This window comes from Rhinatrema bivittatum, chromosome 15 (assembly GCF_901001135.1).
Source record: "Rhinatrema bivittatum chromosome 15, aRhiBiv1.1, whole genome shotgun sequence".
Taxonomy (NCBI): domain Eukaryota; kingdom Metazoa; phylum Chordata; class Amphibia; order Gymnophiona; family Rhinatrematidae; genus Rhinatrema; species Rhinatrema bivittatum.
This window is the reverse complement of record NC_042629.1, coordinates 80,161,640-80,179,261: the sequence shown is the minus strand read 5'-3', so window position 1 is coordinate 80,179,261 and position 17,622 is coordinate 80,161,640. Positions and strand designations below refer to the sequence as shown.

At 51.7% G+C, this 17,622-nt stretch overlaps 1 protein-coding gene across 8 annotated transcripts in view; it reads left to right on the top strand.

The window, feature by feature from the left end:
• The window catches only part of MTOR (mechanistic target of rapamycin kinase), a 284,248-nt gene that overhangs the window by 8,757 nt on the left and 257,869 nt on the right, over positions 1-17,622 (top strand). For 7 of the 8 annotated variants that reach the window (XM_029578927.1, XM_029578922.1, XM_029578924.1 and 4 more), the window contains exons 3-4: positions 16,587-16,819; positions 17,009-17,209. In XM_029578927.1, the coding sequence (XP_029434787.1) occupies positions 16,587-16,819; positions 17,009-17,209 (434 nt within the window). Of the gene's footprint in view, positions 1-16,586; positions 16,820-17,008; positions 17,210-17,622 lie in introns of those variants that run through there. The other variant, XM_029578926.1, reaches the window with a different exon arrangement.

Genomic DNA, 17,622 nt, shown 5'->3' with positions numbered 1-17,622 from the left:
CCAGAAGACAACTATGGCTCCGAAATTGGTCAGCCGAAGCGACCTCCAAAATGATCCTCACGAGAATGCCTTTTAAAGGATCTCTCCTGTTTGGGAGCGAATTGGAGAAGTTAGCCAACAAATGGGGCGATTCTCCAGTGCCCCATTTACCGGAGGACAGGAGCAAGAGAAATCAGCGCTCTCCCCCCCAAAGAACCAAGGGCAGAGGAACCCAGCGCTTCAGACCTTACAAGAACATATACTACCGAGCGCCTCACCCTGCAGGCAGGGGCCAGTCCTTTCGGAACAGACACAACAAGAGGGGAGCAGTCTCAAGTACAGGCCCCAGCCGCACCCCACAATGAAAATCAACAGACCCATCCACAGGAAGAAGCCATTGGGGGCAGACTTACCCTCTTCTACCAAAGAAGGGTCGAGATAACATCGGACAATTGGGTCCTAACCATCATTCGAGAGGGATACTACCTGGACTTCCACAGCATCCCTCCAGACCAATTCGTGAGATCACCGTACTGCTCCCTCTCCAAGAGGACAGCAGTGGAAACCACACTGGCAAAACTACTCATCCTAAAGGCCATAACCTCAGTGCCCAAGCACCAACAAAATACTGGTCACTATTCCATCTATTTTATCGTCCCCAAGAAGGAGGGGACATTCAGGCCCATCCTGGACCTAAAGACCATCAGTCATTACCTGAAGGTACCACACTTCCGCATGGAAACCCTACGTTCAGTCATAAGGGCAGTACAACTGGGAGAATTCCTGTCTTCTCTAGATCTGTCCGAAGCCTATCTCCACATCCTGGTCCATCATGACCATCAGCGCTTCCTACGCTTTGCAATACTGGACCATCATTACCAGTTCCGGGTGCTACCCTTTGGACTAGCTACTGCTCCTCGGACGTTCACCAAAATCATGGTGGTATTGGCGGCAATGCTGATGAAAGAAGGAATTCTCGTATATCCGTATCTAGACGATTGGCTGATCAGGGCAAAATCTCCAGAGGAAAGTTACCAGGCGACCACCAAAGTCAAGAATCTGCTGCAGAATCTCAGGCGAGTTGTCAACACAGCCAAGAGCTGCCTGCAACCCTCCCAATCGCTGGAATAACTGGGAGTCTGGTTCGACACCAAACAAGACGAGGTTTTCCTTCCCCCCCCCCCCCCCACAAGGAGAAGGAAACTGATGGACCAGTTGCGAAAACTGTTGAGCTATGCTCGCCCAAGGTATGGGACTACCTCCAAGTCCTCGGTCTCATGACATCAACCCTAGAAGTTGTCCCATGGGCAAGGGCCCATATGCGCCCCCTACAACGTTCCCTACTGTCATGATGGAACCCGATGTCCCAGAACTACTCCATTCGCCTCCAGCTACCGGCAGAGGTTCAGACCCAGTTCCAATGGTGGCTACAGGAAGACCATCTGAGCAAGGGAGTAAGACTATCCCCACCGACCTGGATCTTGCTCACCACAGATGCGAGCCTGCGAGGGTGGGGAGCCCACTGCCAGGAACTGACGGCCCAGGGGCAAGGGAACAAGGAAGAGTCGGGATGGAACATAAACAGACCGGAAGCCCGAGCAGTCAGACTAGCCTGCCTACGATTCAGTTACAGACTCCGGGGTGAATCTGTCAGTCATGTCGACAATGCCACAACAGTTGCCTACATCAACCACCAGGAGGAACCAGAAGCCTACAGGTGTCCCTGGAAATAGACCCCTCATGGCGTGGGCGGAAGCAAACCTGCAAGGAATCTCAGCCACCCACATCACGGGAAAAGACAACGTCTCTGCAGACTACCTCAGCAGAGAGAGACTAGACCCAGGGGAATGGACTCTTTGGACCACAACCTTCCAGCTGATGATAAACCGCTGGGGGACCCCATTCAATGTTCAACTGGGGACCTTATCTCCCAGGTATACGTTTATCCAGGGACCTTATCTCCTGTGTTTACATCCCGAGGACCATACTTCTCGGGTTATATGGCCGGTAACCAAAGAAATATCTCAGCCTTATGTGTCTAAGCAATAATCTTTATTAAGTAAAGTAGGAAAATAAGAGGCAGATAAGAATGCAAGAAATTGACAGTAGGTTTCTTGGGAGCAACTGAAAACAGTCTAACAGTGATGTGCTTCAAAATCTGCTCAATTTCTACATGGCATATTGCTTTGTTATATACATGCATTGCTGGCAATGTTCTATTTTTTTCTTTTCCGCGAATATTCCTTATTTGGAATGGAAAATTACTGAAACTGTGTAAACTATGGCTAAGACTAAAGTTTGCCAGGTGCCTTATCTGGTACACTCTTTTCTTCTATGTTCAGCAGCTTTAGACCTTGAGATGTGGATGAATTTTCTACACTAACTGTTTGTTTCTTGCTCAAGGTTATTGCTCATATTAACAGAAATGCCTTCTTTCACTTGTGTTGAGTTGTTCTTTATTTTATTATTTAATCCAGGCTATTCTCTACCGCTGGGGTACCCCAGCCATGGAGCAACCAGAACCAACATTCAGGTTCCCAAGTTCTTGAGCCACAGTTCCAGGGAATCGACGCCCTTGATTAGACCTGGCCACAGGAAGACCTGCTGTATGCCTTTCCTCCATGGCCACTACTGGGCAGGATCATCCACAAGATAGAACACCACAAGGGACTAGTACTTCTAGTGGCCCCAGACTGGCCAAGAAGGCCATATTACAGAGACATGCAAAGACTTGCAGAGAACCCTCTGTGCCTACCTCCACACAGGGACCTTCTCCGGCAAGGACCGATCCTCCACGAAGACCTGACTCTATTTTCTCTTCCATACTGGCCATTGAGAGGATTCGCCTGAAGAAGAGCGGATACTCCAAGGCAGCGATTGATACCTTGCTCCGAGCATGTAAGTTCTCCACGTCTCTAGCTTACATACGAACATGGAGAATATTCGAAGCCTGGTGTGAGGACCGCAAGATCCTTCCACAGACAGTCAAAATCCCTATGATCCTGGAATTTCTGCAGGACGGCTTGAAGAAGGGGTTGTCTCTCAACTCCCTCGAGGTTCAGGTGGCCGCGCTGGCCTTCTTCAGAGCCAAAGTGGACGGCGTCAGTCTATCAACCCATCCAGATGTTTCCCGCTTCCTGAGAGAGGTCAAAGAAATCAGACCACCATTAAAGTGGCCGGTGCCCATATGGAATCTCAATTTAGTACAAGACTTCCTAGCGGGAGCTTCCTTCAGACTTACTCGCAGTCTGTCACTACGGCTACTGGCCTTGAAGACTGCATTCCTAGTGGCAATATGTTCAGCCCGTCACATCTCTGAGCTTCCCCTATCCTGTCGAGAATCGTTCCTCAGGTTCACACCAGGATCCATACAACTACGCACGGTCCCCTCCTTTCTCCCAAAAGTTGTTTCTCACTTCCATCTAAACCAAACCATATCGCTACCATCTCCAGACGAACATAAGGACTCGGAAGACTCACGCCGTCTTCGCCATCTAAACGTCGGCAGACTCCTAGTCCGATACCTGGAAAGATCGGAATCCGTACGAAAGACGGACCACCTATTCGTCCTTCATGGTGGGCAGAAACAAGGGGAAAAGGCCTCGCGGGCGACCATAGCTCACTGGATCAAAGAAGTAATTAAGGCAGCCTACGTAGAGGCAGGGAAGCCTCCACCTCTACAAGTCAAGGTCCATTCCACTAGAGCCCAGGTAGTGTCCTGGGTGGAAACCAAGATGCTGTCACCCGCTGAGATGTGTCGGGCAGCGATGTGGTCCTCCATACATACCTTCTCCAGGTTCTACCGCCTGGATGTCCAGGCCCCGGAGGATACAACCTTTGCAAGGGCAGTACTAAGTGGGCCACAGGCAGCCTCCCACCCTGTTCAGGAGTAGCTTTTGTACATCTATCTACCCCTTGGGATCCTGGCTTGGCCAGGATGCTGGGCTTGATGGATGTTTGGTCTGACCCAGTATGGCAAATATTATATTATATTATAGTATTTTCCATTGGTCCTGAGTCCATCTGCTACACGCTAGGAAATGGAGAAATTACTTACCTGATAATTTTGTTTTCCTTAGTGTAGACAGATGGACTCAGCATCCCGCCCACGGCTGCCCCGAAATCCGGAAACCTCGGGTGACAATCCCCGAGAACAAGACAAGCACGGGTAAGCCAGGTATTACCCCTAGTTCAAGACATCCTAGTTGCCTGGTGTCGGCGTTATTCAGTTGAGTTCACTGGCGATCTCCAATTTGGAAATCAGTTGAACCAGTCCTAGTTAATCAAGTTATTCAGTCACACATATATCCACAATTGCTTTTCAAGGAGAATACTGAAGAGCTAAGCTTCCTGCACGGGTATATGTAGGCTGACGTCAGCTTGAACTCTGACTCCATCTTCTATCTGCTATCAGGAGTACACTATACCCTTTGGTCCTGAGCCAATCTGTCTACACTAAGGAAAACAAAATTATCAGGTAAGTAATTTCTCCATTACCTGCATCACCTGGCCTTTAGGATTTGCCAAAGGAAGTGCTGGGAGAGGACCTCATGCTGGTGCAGCCCACCATGGTGGCAGGCCATTTGGGGGAAAGCTTGCTGGTGCAGCTTGCTCCAGCTGTAAGGATGTAGGAGCTTGCTAATAGGATAGGATGATAATGAACTGCTTTGGGATAGAGAACTTGCGAGAGATGCCTCTGATGTTCCAACAGAGAAGAATCAACTGTTGCTGCAGGCTATGCTGAGCTGGCATAATTAAAAATATGGTACTGGAGATAGGGAGAGGCTTTGGGGTGACTGGGAGAGAGGAGGTGAGGAATATTACTACTATTATACTACCACTCATCATTTCTTTAGACATGAGCAGTGCTGTAGAAATACAGAGTTCCTTCTCTGTGTAGCTTACAATCTAGTCAAAACAAACATAAGGGACAGAACAGGTTTTTCTGTACGTACCCATATCAGTCCAGACTCCTGGGTTTTGCCTCCCCTCCAGCAGATGGAGACAGAGAAAAGTTTACTGGAGGTGCCACCTGCAGTCCCTCAGTATTAATCTGTGTCCAGCAGATGGTGGAGGTGCCACCTGCAGTCCCTCAGTATTAATCTGTCTCCAGCAGATGGTGGAGGTGCCACCTGCAGTCCCTCAGTATTAATCTGTGTCCAGCAGATGGTGGAGGTGCCACCTGCAGTCCCTCAGTATTAATCTGTCTCCAGCAGATGGTGGAGGTGCAAAACATGCAGTCCTCAGATTAAAAAGAAAAGAGAAAAAGAAACCTCAAACATCTAGGTTTCCCTGTACATACCAGGATCAGTCCAGGACACCTGGGTTGTGACTCCGCACCAGTAGATGGAGACAGAGCAAGACCTGTCTGCTCAGCCATATATGACAGTGTGCCAGCCACAGCCCCTCAGTCTTACTCTGTCTCCAGTAGATGGTGCACGTGCAGTCACAGCCTCGGCCTGCCCTGGGTTCTGCTAGTCAGTTAGGGGTAGTTCGGTTTTGTTTTTATTTTGAAGTGCTGGTTTTGAAAGAAGGTCCAGTCCATCCTGCCTCCCAGGGGGGTTGGGAGGTTCTGAGGGGACCATCCCCCCTGGTTGAGGCCGCTGCCAGGGTCGAGGACCCGGCTGGTCAAGTGGCAGCGTCGGGGGTGACACCGGGGAGCCCGGTTCACTCACCCCCAGTGGAACAGGGCCCCAGGACCGTGGACAGCGGCAAGTAAAAAAAAAAAAAAAAAAAGTGTTCTTTGCTTTTTTCTGCCTGCTGGCTCTCTGTCTCTTCGCGTCTCCGTCGTGTTTTTTTCGGGGGGGAGCCGCTTGCCGGGGGGGGGGGGTGGTGGTGGTGGTTTTATATATATATATATATATATATATATATATATATATATATATATATATATATATATATATATATATATTTTTTTTTTTACATTTGTGATTTCTGCCGCGCTCGTTCCGGATGCCGCGCGGGTCAGCCTGCCGAGCATGCGGCTCGGCGCACGCGCGCCTTTCAAGGGAGGGCCTTTGTGCGTCCTGTGTCCCGGGCGGTGAGGGGCCGTCCGGGCCACGTCGAGGGGGCCGTTCCCGTGCGGTTCGATCACCGCCGCGTGTAGCAGCAGCGTCGGAGGGGCCAGGGAATCTCTTCCCGCTTAGCGCGGGAGTGGCAGCCATCTTAGGTTCTGCGCGTGAAATCGTGCGGGTGCCGGCGGAAAATGGCGCCTTGCCTCCCCCGCTTTCCCCACAGCCGAGACCGGCAGGGGGGGATGCCCTGGGGGGGGGGAGGCAGCGCCCCCCCGGGGAGGTTAGTTCAAGTGAGGATTCTTCGGGTTCCGGTTCTTCTTCCTTTTCAACGGATTTTGCGTTGTTGCTGCGCAAGGTCCTTAAATATAAGGGCCGCAGGCAGAGGACAGCAGCCGTTTCGGGGGCTCACAAGTCCGGTCCTAAGAAGAAGAAAGCCAGGGGGACCTCGGGTTTTCCACAAGGCCCAACCAAAGGGACACAACCCCCGCGGGGGGTCCCACGGGGTGCCCCACAGGAAACAGATAGCAAATCTACCTCCTATGATGAGGTGGATCTCCCCGAGGAGTCCCCGGGGGGGGGGGGGGCCGAGGGGACGGCAGGGGGTGGTTCCACCCCGCCCGGAGCGGGCAAAGGGGCGCAAAATGTTGAAGGCAATGACCCGAAAGTGGTCCACCTCTTCCGCAGGGAGGAACTGGCTCCACTTATCCCAGCTATTCTTCAGGAGCTGGGGATAGAAGCTCCGCCGGTGGTCGCCCGGCAGGAGGCCAACATGGATCCGGTGCTTTTGGGTCTCACTGGCCCTGCAGTGGCTTTCCCCTTCCATTTTTCGTCGACGGACATCCTGTTTAAGGAATGGGATACACCGGAGTTAGGTCTGAAGGTGACCAAGGCCATGGACAAGCTCTATCCTCTGCCGGAGGAGGCGTTGTTGCTTTTAAGGCTCCCAAAGGTGGACTCGGCGGTTTCAGCGGTGACGAAGAGGTCGACTATCCCTGTCATGGGAGCCACAGCCCTCAGGGATATCCAGGACCAGAAGCTGGAGGTGCAACTGAAGAAGATTTTTGAAGTGTCAGCTTTGGGGGTCCGGGCCGCCATCTGTACCAACTTTGCTATGAGGGCCAGTTTGCGCTGGGCTCAGGTCCTCCAGGCAAATGCGGACCTCTCAGAGGAGGAAGCCACACAGGCGGATCGATTAGAGGCGGCAATAGCATATGGGGCAGATGCTCTCCACGACCTCCTTCGGACTTCTGCTAGGTCCATGGTTGCGGCTGTCTCTGCGCGCCGTCTCCTTTGGCTTCGTAACTGGGCGGCGGATGGCTCCTCCAAGGCTCACCTCGGGTCGCTACCGTTTAAGGGAAAGCTGTTGTTTGGCAAGGAATTGGATGATTTGATGCTTTCCCTGGGGGAGAACAGGGCTTTCAAATTGCCTGAGGACAGGTCTAGGTCCCGGTCCTCTTTGCCCAGTAGGCCACATTTTCGGGGAAGCAGAAAGTCGCGTCCTCAGAGATCATCGGGCCCCGCATACCGGTCGTCTTCCGCTCGGTCCTCCCAGTGGCCGCAGTCCTTTCGTGGGAAGCGATTCGGTAGACCAGGGGGAACCCCATCGGGCGCGGGGTCCAAGGCTTCGCAATGAGATGAGGTTGACCCATCCCTCGCGTCCACCCCAGGCCGTAATTACCAACGTCGGGGTGAGGTTGACGTTATTTTTCGAGGAATGGGTCAAGGTAACGTCGGATCACTGGGTCCTCGACGTGATAAGGCACGGTTACGCATTAGATTTTGCTCGAATCCCATCAGACAGGTTCCTGGTGTCGCCCTGCAAGCATCCAGAGAAGAGAGCGGCTGTGCTAGGAACCCTCCGGCGCTTAGAAAGCTTGGGAGCCATTTCCCCCGTACCTGCCAGTCAGCAAGGCACGGGCGATTTACTTCATCGTTCCGAAGAAAGACGGCACGTCCAGACCGATTTTGGATCTGAAAGCGGTGAACAGATGCCTTCGCGTCCCTCACTTCAAAATGGAGACAATTCGATCGGTAATTGCCTTGGTACGGCCTGGCGAATTCCTGGCCTCGCTAGATCACACGGAGGCGTACCTACACGTTGGCATTCAGGCGTCTTTTCAATGGGTCCTCAGGTTCTGCATCCTGGGAAGGCATTATCAGTTTCGGGCGCTCCCCTTCGGGCTCACGACGGCTCCTCGTACGTTCACGAAGGTGATGGTCGTGGTGGCAGCTCAGCTTCGGCGAGAGGGTTTCCTGGTACACCCTTACCTGGACGACTGGTTGATCCTGGCCAAGTCCGAGAGCCAGTGTCGGATGGCCGTGGCCAGAGTCCTCCAGCTGCTGAAGTCCCTGGGCTGGGTCGTCAACTTCAGCAAGAGTCATCTAGTTCCCACCCAGTCCTTGGAATATCTGGGAGCTGTTTTCGACACGAAACGGGGCCAGGTGTCCCTGTCCGGGGAGCGCGTGCGCAAGCTGCAGACTCAAGTCAAGCGGTTATTGTCTCTTCGGCTACCGCTGGTTTGCGATTACCTGATGGTTCTGGGGTCTATGGCGTCAACGCTCGCGTTGGTCCCCTGGGCGTTCGCTCATCTCCGTCCATTACAATCATCCTTGCTATCCCGTTGGAAGCCGGTGTCGGAGGAATTCCACCTACCGCTGCCCCTCACAGATCAGGCAAGAGCCAGCCTGCAATGGTGGCTGGTGTCGGAACACCTGACCTGTGGTGTGTCCCTGCTAGTTCCCAACTGGACGGTGGTGACCACAGATGCCAGCCTCTCCGGTTGGGGGGCAGTTTGCCTAGGCAAGTCAGTTCAGGGCCGGTGGTCTTCGACTCAAGCACAGTGGTCCATCAACTGGCTAGAGACCAGAGCGGCTCGATTGGCACTGCAGTCCTTTCTGCCGTTGATTCGGGGAAGGGCGGTTTGGATATTGTCGGACAACGCGACCACTGTAGCCTACATCAACCGCCAAGGCGGGACAAGGAGTCCTCTAGTAGCGGAGGAGGCACAGCTCTTGATAGGCTGGGCGGAACAGCATCTCAGCAACATCGCGGCATCTCACATTGCCGGAGTCGACAATGTCCAGGTGGATTTTCTCAGTAGTCATCACCTAGATCCCGGGGAATGGGAACTGGCGGAGGACGCTTTTCTTCTCATTTGCAGGATGTGGGGGATTCCCCGCATGGATCTGATGGCCACGTGGCACAACGCAAAGGCACCACGGTTTTACAGCCGACGCCGAGAGAGAGGGGCCGAGGGTGTTGACGCATTGGCTCTTCCCTGGCCGACGGACGTGTTGCTGTACGTGTTTCCCCCGTGGCCGATAATAGGCAAGATCCTTCGTCGCATAGAGTTGCACCCGTCCGAAGTGATTCTGGTGGCACCGGAGTGGCCGCGTCGTCCGTGGTTCGCCGATCTCATTCAGTTGTCGATAGACGCTCCCCTTCGTCTTCAGGGGTTCACGGGGCTCCTCCGCCAGGGCCCCGTCTGTTTGGAGGATGCGGATCACTTTTGTCTTGCGGCATGGCTTTTGAAAGGAATCGCTTGAAAAGGAAAGGTTACTCAGATGTGGTGGTAGCCACGCTGTTGAGGTCCAGGAAGCAGTCTACGTCCTTGGCGTATGTCAGAGTCTGAGTGGTCTTTGAGGACTGGTGCGTGGAGTGGATCCCACTTCAGCCTCCGTCTCCGATATCCTAGCGTTTCTCCAGGCTGGTCTTGCCAAAGGACTGGCGTGCAGTTCCCTGCGAGTACAGGTTGCGGCGCTTGGTTGCTTGCGCGGTAAGGTGCGGGGATCCTCCCTGGCCCTGCACCCGGATATTTCCCGTTTTCTTCGGGGAGCGAAGCATCTCCGTCCTCCATTGTGTCATCCTTGTCCGTCCTGGAACCTCAATTGGGTTCTCTCCTCCTTATGCTCGGCGCCGTTTGAGCCCTTGAAGCGGTCAACACTTAAAGATCTTACGTTGAAGACCGTATTCCTGGTGGCGATTGCTTCGGCACGGCGTGTTTTGGAGTTGCAGGCGCGTCCTGTAGGGAGCCGTTCTTGCGCATTTCCGACTCAGGGGTCTCCTTGCGGACGGTTCCTTCCTTTTTGCCTAAAGTCGTGTCGGCATTTCATTTAAATCAATCAGTTGAGCTTCCCGCTTTCACGGTCGGGGAGTCCTCGGACCCGAAAACGAGGGACTTACGGAAGCTGGATGTGCGGAGGTCCCTCCTTCGCTATCTAGAGGTCACTAATCCTTTTCGGGTGACAGATCATCTTTTTGTTCTATTTTCTGGTCCAAAGAAAGGTGCCGCAGCGTCCCGCACGACTATCGCCCGTTGGCTCAAGGAGGCCATTGGCTCAGCGTACGTAGTGCGGGGAAAGCCAGTTCCCGTGGGTCTCAGAGCTCACTCGACACGGTCCCATGCTGCGTCTTGGGCGGAATCTTCTCAGGTGTCGCCTCAAGAGATTTGCAGGGCGGCTACCTGGAAGTCATTACATACCTTCATTAGACATTACCGGTTGGATGTTCAGGCTACTGAGACCGGGGGGTTTGGGGAGAGGGTACTCCGAGCGGGACTCTCTGCTTCCCACCCTCGGTAAGTTGGCTCTGGTACATCCCAGGTGTCCTGGACTGATCCTGGTAAAATTAGTTTCTTACCTGATAATTTTCGTTCCTGTAGTACCAAGGATCAGTCCAGGATCCCGCCCGCATTGCTGTTTTGGAGTAACGGAGAGCCCGCTTGTGGTTGATTGCCTAATCTGATTTCTTGTTTTGCTCCCTTGGTTAGGGGAGTTCTGTTCCAGTGGGGGTCTTGATTTGCTCCCTGGTAAAGTTAGGTTTTAGATAAGGTTACTGGTTTCATGTTTCTACTTTGACATTTCGTAAGAATGAGGGGCTGTGGCTGGCACACTGTCATATATGGCTGAGCCGACAGGTCTTGCTCTGTCTCCATCTACTGGTGCGGAGTCACAACCCAGGTGTCCTGGACTGATCCTTGGTACTACAGGAATGAAAATTATCAGGTAAGAAACTAATTTTCCTTTGCTTGCCTCCCAGGGGGTCGTTAGGTCCTGGTTTGTGAGGTGGACAAGCAAGGGTTTGGGGACCCTTTGTTGCTCGGTCCTTTGTCGCCGGACAGGGTAGAAAGCTGGAGGTTCCAGGTCCCTCACCGTGAAGGAGGCGCAGAGCCTGCTGCCGGTCTTCTTTCAAGGGAAGTGTTAATTTTTCTTTGATTACCTGTATAAAGTTTGTTAAAAAAAAACAAACAAAAAAACAACTAAGGAAAGGGTTGCCATGGACGGCAAGCTTTGCTCCGGTTCTTCCTCACAGGTGATTGGGTGGCTCTACTCTTAGTTTCCTGTTCCTCCAGAGGTGTTTTATTTTGCTGTGGCTCGGCGCCATGTTTTCATGTCGTTTGGGTTGTGCTGCTCAGTTTGTGGAGATGCGCGCATCTCTCCCGCGAGGGCCAGTGCTCCTGGTGTTTCTTCGGAGGAGAGGAAACCTTGGGGAGGGTGAAAGTTGCTTCGGCTGGGTGCTGTGAACCTAGGAGGTTCTCTTCAGCAAGGCAGTCGGTGGACGATCCCTTCCCGCCTAGTGTGGGAACGTGGCCATTTTGTCCACATTCTCAGCTGCCTTCGAGCCGCGGAGGGGGAGGGGGATTTTCCTCCTCTGTTGTCCCCTGTGGTTAGGGCCTCTGGGGGAGGTCAGGAGGTGAGGGGTATTATGCAGCAGACAAGGATGATTCCCAGGAGGATTCAGATTCTTCTTTTACCTTTCCATCTGAATTAGTTCTCCTTTTACATGAAGCTTATAAGGCCAGCAAGGCTAAAGCTGTGCAGGGGGTTTTCGGCACGCTCAAGACTGGCGAAGAGGGCCAGGACCTCTCAAGCTGCCGAGGCTATGAGGGTCCGGCGGGTCCCAGGGGCCTCAGCACTAACTACTGCCGCGGATACCTCCCCCGAGACTTCAGATGTGGAAGATCCGTGGGTGCAGGGCCTATCTGGGTCGGATCCAGGTTTCGCGGACCAGGATCTTGATCAAGTGCTGGCCAAAATCCAGGTAGTGGAAGAGGATGATCCCACAGTGGTATGGTTGTTCCACAGGGAGAAGCTGGATCCCTTGATTCTCGCGGTTCTGGAGGAACTGGGTATAAAGATCCCACGAGAGGAATCTGGTCTGGAAGAAGTGGACTCGGCCATGACTGGCCTCCGGGGTCCAACATGGTCTTTTCCATTTCACCAGTCGGTCAGCACGTTGGTGTTTAAGGAGTGAGATACTCTTGACGTAGGCCTGAAGGTCAGCAGAGTCATGAATAAGTTGTATCCTTTGCCAGAGAATACACTGGAGCTCCTGAAGGGTCCCAAAGGTGGATGCATCCGTTTCGGCGGTTACCAAGAAGACAACTATTCCAGTTGTCAATTTTACAGCCCTGAAGGACCTTCAGGATAGAAAGTTGGAAGCGCACCTCAAGAAGATTTTTGAGGTGTCTGCTTTTGGCATTCAAGTGGCTGTGTGTAGCAGTTTCATGTTGAGGGCAGGCTTGCACTGGGTTTAGCATTTGCAAACCAACAGGTCCTTGTCTGAACCTGAGATGTGGCAGGCGGAGCGGCTGGAAGCTGTGGTGACCTATGGCGCTGATGCATTATATGATCTCATTAGGACCTCCTCCAGGACAATGATGTTGGCGGTTTCAGCCTGCAGGCTCCTCTAATTGAGGAATTGGTCTTCCGATGTCTCATCCAAGTCTCAGGAGCTTTGCCTTTCAAAAGGAAATTGGTCTTTGGTTGGGACTTGGAGGAGATGATCAAGCTTCTTGGGGAGAACAAGGTTCATAAGTTGCCTGAAGATAAGCCTAAAGGGAAAGGATCTTTTCCGACACGCTCCCATTTCAGAGGAAATAGGCATTTTTGGCCTACCAGAGCATCAGGGAGCTCTCAGCAATAGTCCTCGGGAAGGCAGCCATCCTGGAACTAGTTCTTTCGAGGGAGAAGGCCAGGAAGAGATGGTTCCTTCCAGGGCGGTGGTGAAGTCAAGTCCGCCCAATGATGCCAGCCTGATCCACTCCTCTGTGCCAATCATAGGGGGCCAGTTGATTCTGTTCTACAAGGAGTGGGCCAGAATCACCTCAGACCAGTGGATCTTAAGTGTGATAAAACAAGGTTATGCTTTAGAATTTGTTCGGCCGCTAGGAGATTTGTTCTTAGTCTCCCCAAACTTAAGAAGGAAAGAAAACTGCAGTACGGGAAACCATTTGTCGCCTTTGCATGTGGGAGCCATTGTTCCTGAGAGCAGGGGACAGGCCACTATTCTATTTATTTCATTGTTCCCAAGAAAGAGGGCACCTTCCGCCCAATTCTCGATTTAAAAAAGGTGAACATGGCTCTAAAGGTTCCTTGTTTTCCAATGGAGACTCTGTGCTCAGTGATTGCCTTGGTGCACAAGGGGGAGTACCTGGCGTCTCTGGATTTTACCGAAGCGTACTTACACATAGGCATCCGGCCAGGCCATCAAAAATTCCTGAGATTCATGGTTCTGGGGAAACATTTTCAGTTTTGCCTCTGCCGTTCGGTGATGGTCGTGGTGGCTGTGGCCCTCTGGAGGGACGAGGTCTTGGTTCACCCCTGTCTGGTCGACTGGTTGATTCGAGCAAAGGCAGAATCTCTTTGCCAGGAGGCAGTGGATTTGGTCCTTTGGCATCTACGATTGTTAGGATGGATAGTCAGTCTGTCCAAAAGTTGTCTTTTTCCCTTCCCAGATTTTGGAATTCCTGGGGGTGTGTTTTGATACCAAGGTGGGGAAGCTATTCCTCACCGAAGAGCAGATTTCCAAATTGCAAGTGGAATTGTTGTGGAAGCAAGTGCCCAAGGTCTGAGATTACTTACAAGTTCTCGCATCTATTGCTTCCACTTTGGAGTTGTTTCCATGGGCGTTTGCTCATATGAGGCCGCTACGGTCCGCCTTACTATCTTTCTGGGACCAGTTGTCAGAGCAATTTCTGCTGCCTCGTCAGCTTACAGAGGTTGCCTGGTCCAGTCTCTCGTGGTGGCTCCTTCCGGAGAAGTTGAGATGAGGGATGGACTTCAGTATCCCAGTCTGTATGATCGTCACCACTGACGCCAGTCTCTCCGGTTGGGGAGTGGTGTGTCAGAACCAGTCCGTTCAGGGCCAGTGGCCAATGGAGGAAGCACTAGGGTCCATCAATCGCTTAGAGACGAGAGCCATACGTTTGGCTCTACAGGCATTTCTGCCCCTGGTGAAGGGAAAGTCGATGAGAGTGTTGTCTGACAACGCGATGACAGTGGCTTACATAAACCGATAGGGTGGCACCAGTAGTCGGGTAGTAGCTCAGGAAGCCCAGGATCTAATCAGCTGGGCAGAACAGCATCTGACGCTGTTAGCAACCTCTCAGAAAAGGGGGCACGGACAACTTGCAAGTGGATTTTCTGAACCAACATCAGCTGGACCCCGGAGAGTGGGAGCTGTCAGAGGAAGCGATGTCCCTCATCAGACGCAGATTGGGGCATACCGTGCATGGATCTAATGATGACTTACTGAAATGCCAAGGCCCCATGATTCTTCAGTTGAAGAAGCGAATGAGGAGCAGAGAGATTAGATGCCTTAGTTCTACCTTGGCTGACAGACATCTTGCTGTATGTGTTTCCGCCTTGGCCGCTGGTGGGCAAGGTCTTGCGATGCATAGAGGTCCATCCAGGCGATGTGATCCTCGTGGCTCCAGAGTGGCCAAGGCGTCCATGGTTTGCAGCCGTGGGTGCTCTGTTGCGGCTAGCTAATCTGCCAAATCTCCTGCGTCAAGGTCCCATATTTTCAGATCAGGTGGCTCGCTTTTGTCTAGCGGTTTGGCTTTTGAGAGACAGCGTTTGAGAGATAAAGGTTACTCAGAAGGGGTCATCGCTACTCTCTTACAGTCTAGGAAGACTTCCACCTCCTTGGCATATGTGAGGGTATGGAGCGTTTTTGAGACCTGGTGCATGGAGCAAGGAGTAGATCCTATGCGAGCCTCAGTGGTTCATATTCTTGGGGTTTTTTTTTTTTTCCAAAACGGTTTGGTAAAGGGTTTATCCTTTAATTCCCTCCTGGTTCAGGTGGTGGTCCTAGGCTGTCTTCAAGGTAAAGTTCGAGGGTCTTCCTTAGCTACCCATCCGGCTGTGGAGCGTTTTCTCCAGGAGGAAAACATTTGCGCCTTCTAGTTCGGAAGCTTTGTCCTTCCTGGAGCCTTAACATGGACTTAAGAGTATGTGTGCAGCCCCATTCTAACCTCTGAGATGAGCAACCATGAAGGATCTCACTTTGAAGGTGGTTTTCCTAGTGGCGATTTGTTCGGCTCGACTGATCTCGGAGCTTCAGGCCTTGTCTTGAAGGGAGCCATTTTTGAGATTTTTCGGATTTGGGTGTTTCCTTGAGAGTGGTTCCTTCTTTTCTGCCGAAGGTGGTGTCGTCCCACTTAAATCAGTCGGTTGTTTTTCTTCTCCCCTGCCATTGAAGCAGGGGATAATCTTGTTTCTGCTTGGATAATCTTTATACTGAAGAGATGCAGGTGGCACGCCAGGTTAAGAGGGGGTGCCCTTTGAGTTTTTCTCTGTCTCCAGTTGCTGGAAGGGAGGCATAACCCACAGGAACGGAAATTAGCAGGTAAGAACCAATTTTCCATTCCATGACTTCTTAGTTTTCTTAGAAGCCTTTCACGAGGGACTTTGTCAAACGCCTTCTGAAAATCCAAATACACTACATCTACCGGTTCACCTTTATCCACATGTTTATTAACCCCTTCAAAAAAAATGTGGGAGGGGCTAAGGGCACCCCTCAGCCATTTCTTCTCCAAGCTGAACAGTAAATTGTAAATAAATTAATTTCCCTGGTTCTAAAAAATTTGATTGACACTTTAGTTTAAAAAAAAATTATTTATTTGAGCTAGCATATTTCTACTGCTCCTTAGGCCTCCGGCTCAATTGAAACTGGCCTATTTTGGGCCACAGTGCCATGCGCCTTCATTTGCAGGTACTGGGAATTTCCCCCTATTTGTAACATCATCGACCATGGCTCATTCCAGAACCTGGTAATTGTGTATCCTATGTCCCCAGCCCAGAATGACCTGGTCAGTGGAAGACCCATGCCCTCCTCCTGTGCCTAACTTTCCCCTGAAAGGAGACATGAGGATGTGTCTGTGGACTTGTAGCTTATTTTTCTAAATGATTAACTTCTGCTGTATTTATGAATGTCACTGTGTATTTGTTTCCAGTGGAGATCAGTTCTCTTTTTTTTTTTTTTGGAGGAGGGAGGATATAGCTCTTAAACTTGGTTTCTGGCTGTAGAGTGACCCAGGAGTGTGTATATAGCATCTCTTCTTCTATCGTACACTGCCTGTTCATTTATTTATTAAACCAGTACACCCTTTGCCTGCAGAGTAGGCAGAATTCCTGGAGAGCTGTTAACTTAATTAGAGAGACATGGTTTGAGGATGGCAAGAATCTCGAGCTGTTTGGTTCTGGGATGTATTAGTGTGCCGAAGGAGTAGATTTGGATCATTGCGAGGAAGATAAAGAGAGAGGCCCTGTTACTGTGAGTTTAACGTTTATTCTTTCTTCCCACAGTCTGCTTGATTGGTGTGGAAGGAGGCAATGCAACGCGCATTGGCAGGTTTGCCAACTACCTACGCAATCTTCTGCCTTCCAGTGACACTGTGGTCATGGAAATGGCCTCCAAGGCCATGGGGCGCCTGGCCATGGCCGGGGACACTTTCACTGCTGAGTATGTGGAGTTTGAGGTGAAGCGTGCTTTGGAGTGGTTGGGGCCAGACAGGAACGAAGGTCGCAGGCACGCTGCTGTAAGTGACTGCTAATGCTCCTTTTATTTGAGATGAAAATGTTGTAGATAGTACTTGGAGCATGTTGTGGGGGAGGAGGAGGAGGCCACTGAGCAGGATTGTGAGTGGTTGTTTCTTAGCTGATCAGGAGGCAGGCTCAGCTCTGGATGTGTGTACTGATTGGGGGTTTCTCTACCTCTCCCCTGGCAGGTGCTGGTGCTGCGAGAGCTGGCAGTCAGCGCTCCCACCTTCTTTTTTCAGCAAGTCCAGCCCTTCTTTGATAACATTTTCTATGCAGTATGGGACTCCAAGCAGGCTATCCGTGAAGGAGCTGTGTCAGCACTGAGAGCTTGTTTGATCCTCACCACTCAGCGGGAGCCAAAGGAAATGCAGAAGCCGCAGTGGTACAGAGTAAGGGTTGCTTCACCCCCAGTCACTTGCTCAATTCCCACTACAGTCACAAGCCCATCATATCCACTGTGCATTCTCCTGATCCCTGACTGATCTCTGGGTTGGTTGCAAATGTTGCAAAGGCAGGAGAGTCACAGGTCCCTGGGGTAGAAGTAGAGGTCATTGCAAATGGGTGACCCCTGGTGACCAGATTCAGACCATGATTGCAGGATTCTGGAAGGGGCCCAGGAACATTGCTACATTGAGCAGACCAGATATGTTTTGTTTTGTGGGTGGGAGGATGTAAAATAGGGGGCAAAATCCTTTGGTACTTACAAATGATGCCTCAGGGTGCCAGATCCCAGCTCTGGCTCCAAGGATGTACAAAAAAGCAGGATGATCATGCTGGGTCGAACAACCTCTCAAAATATAGA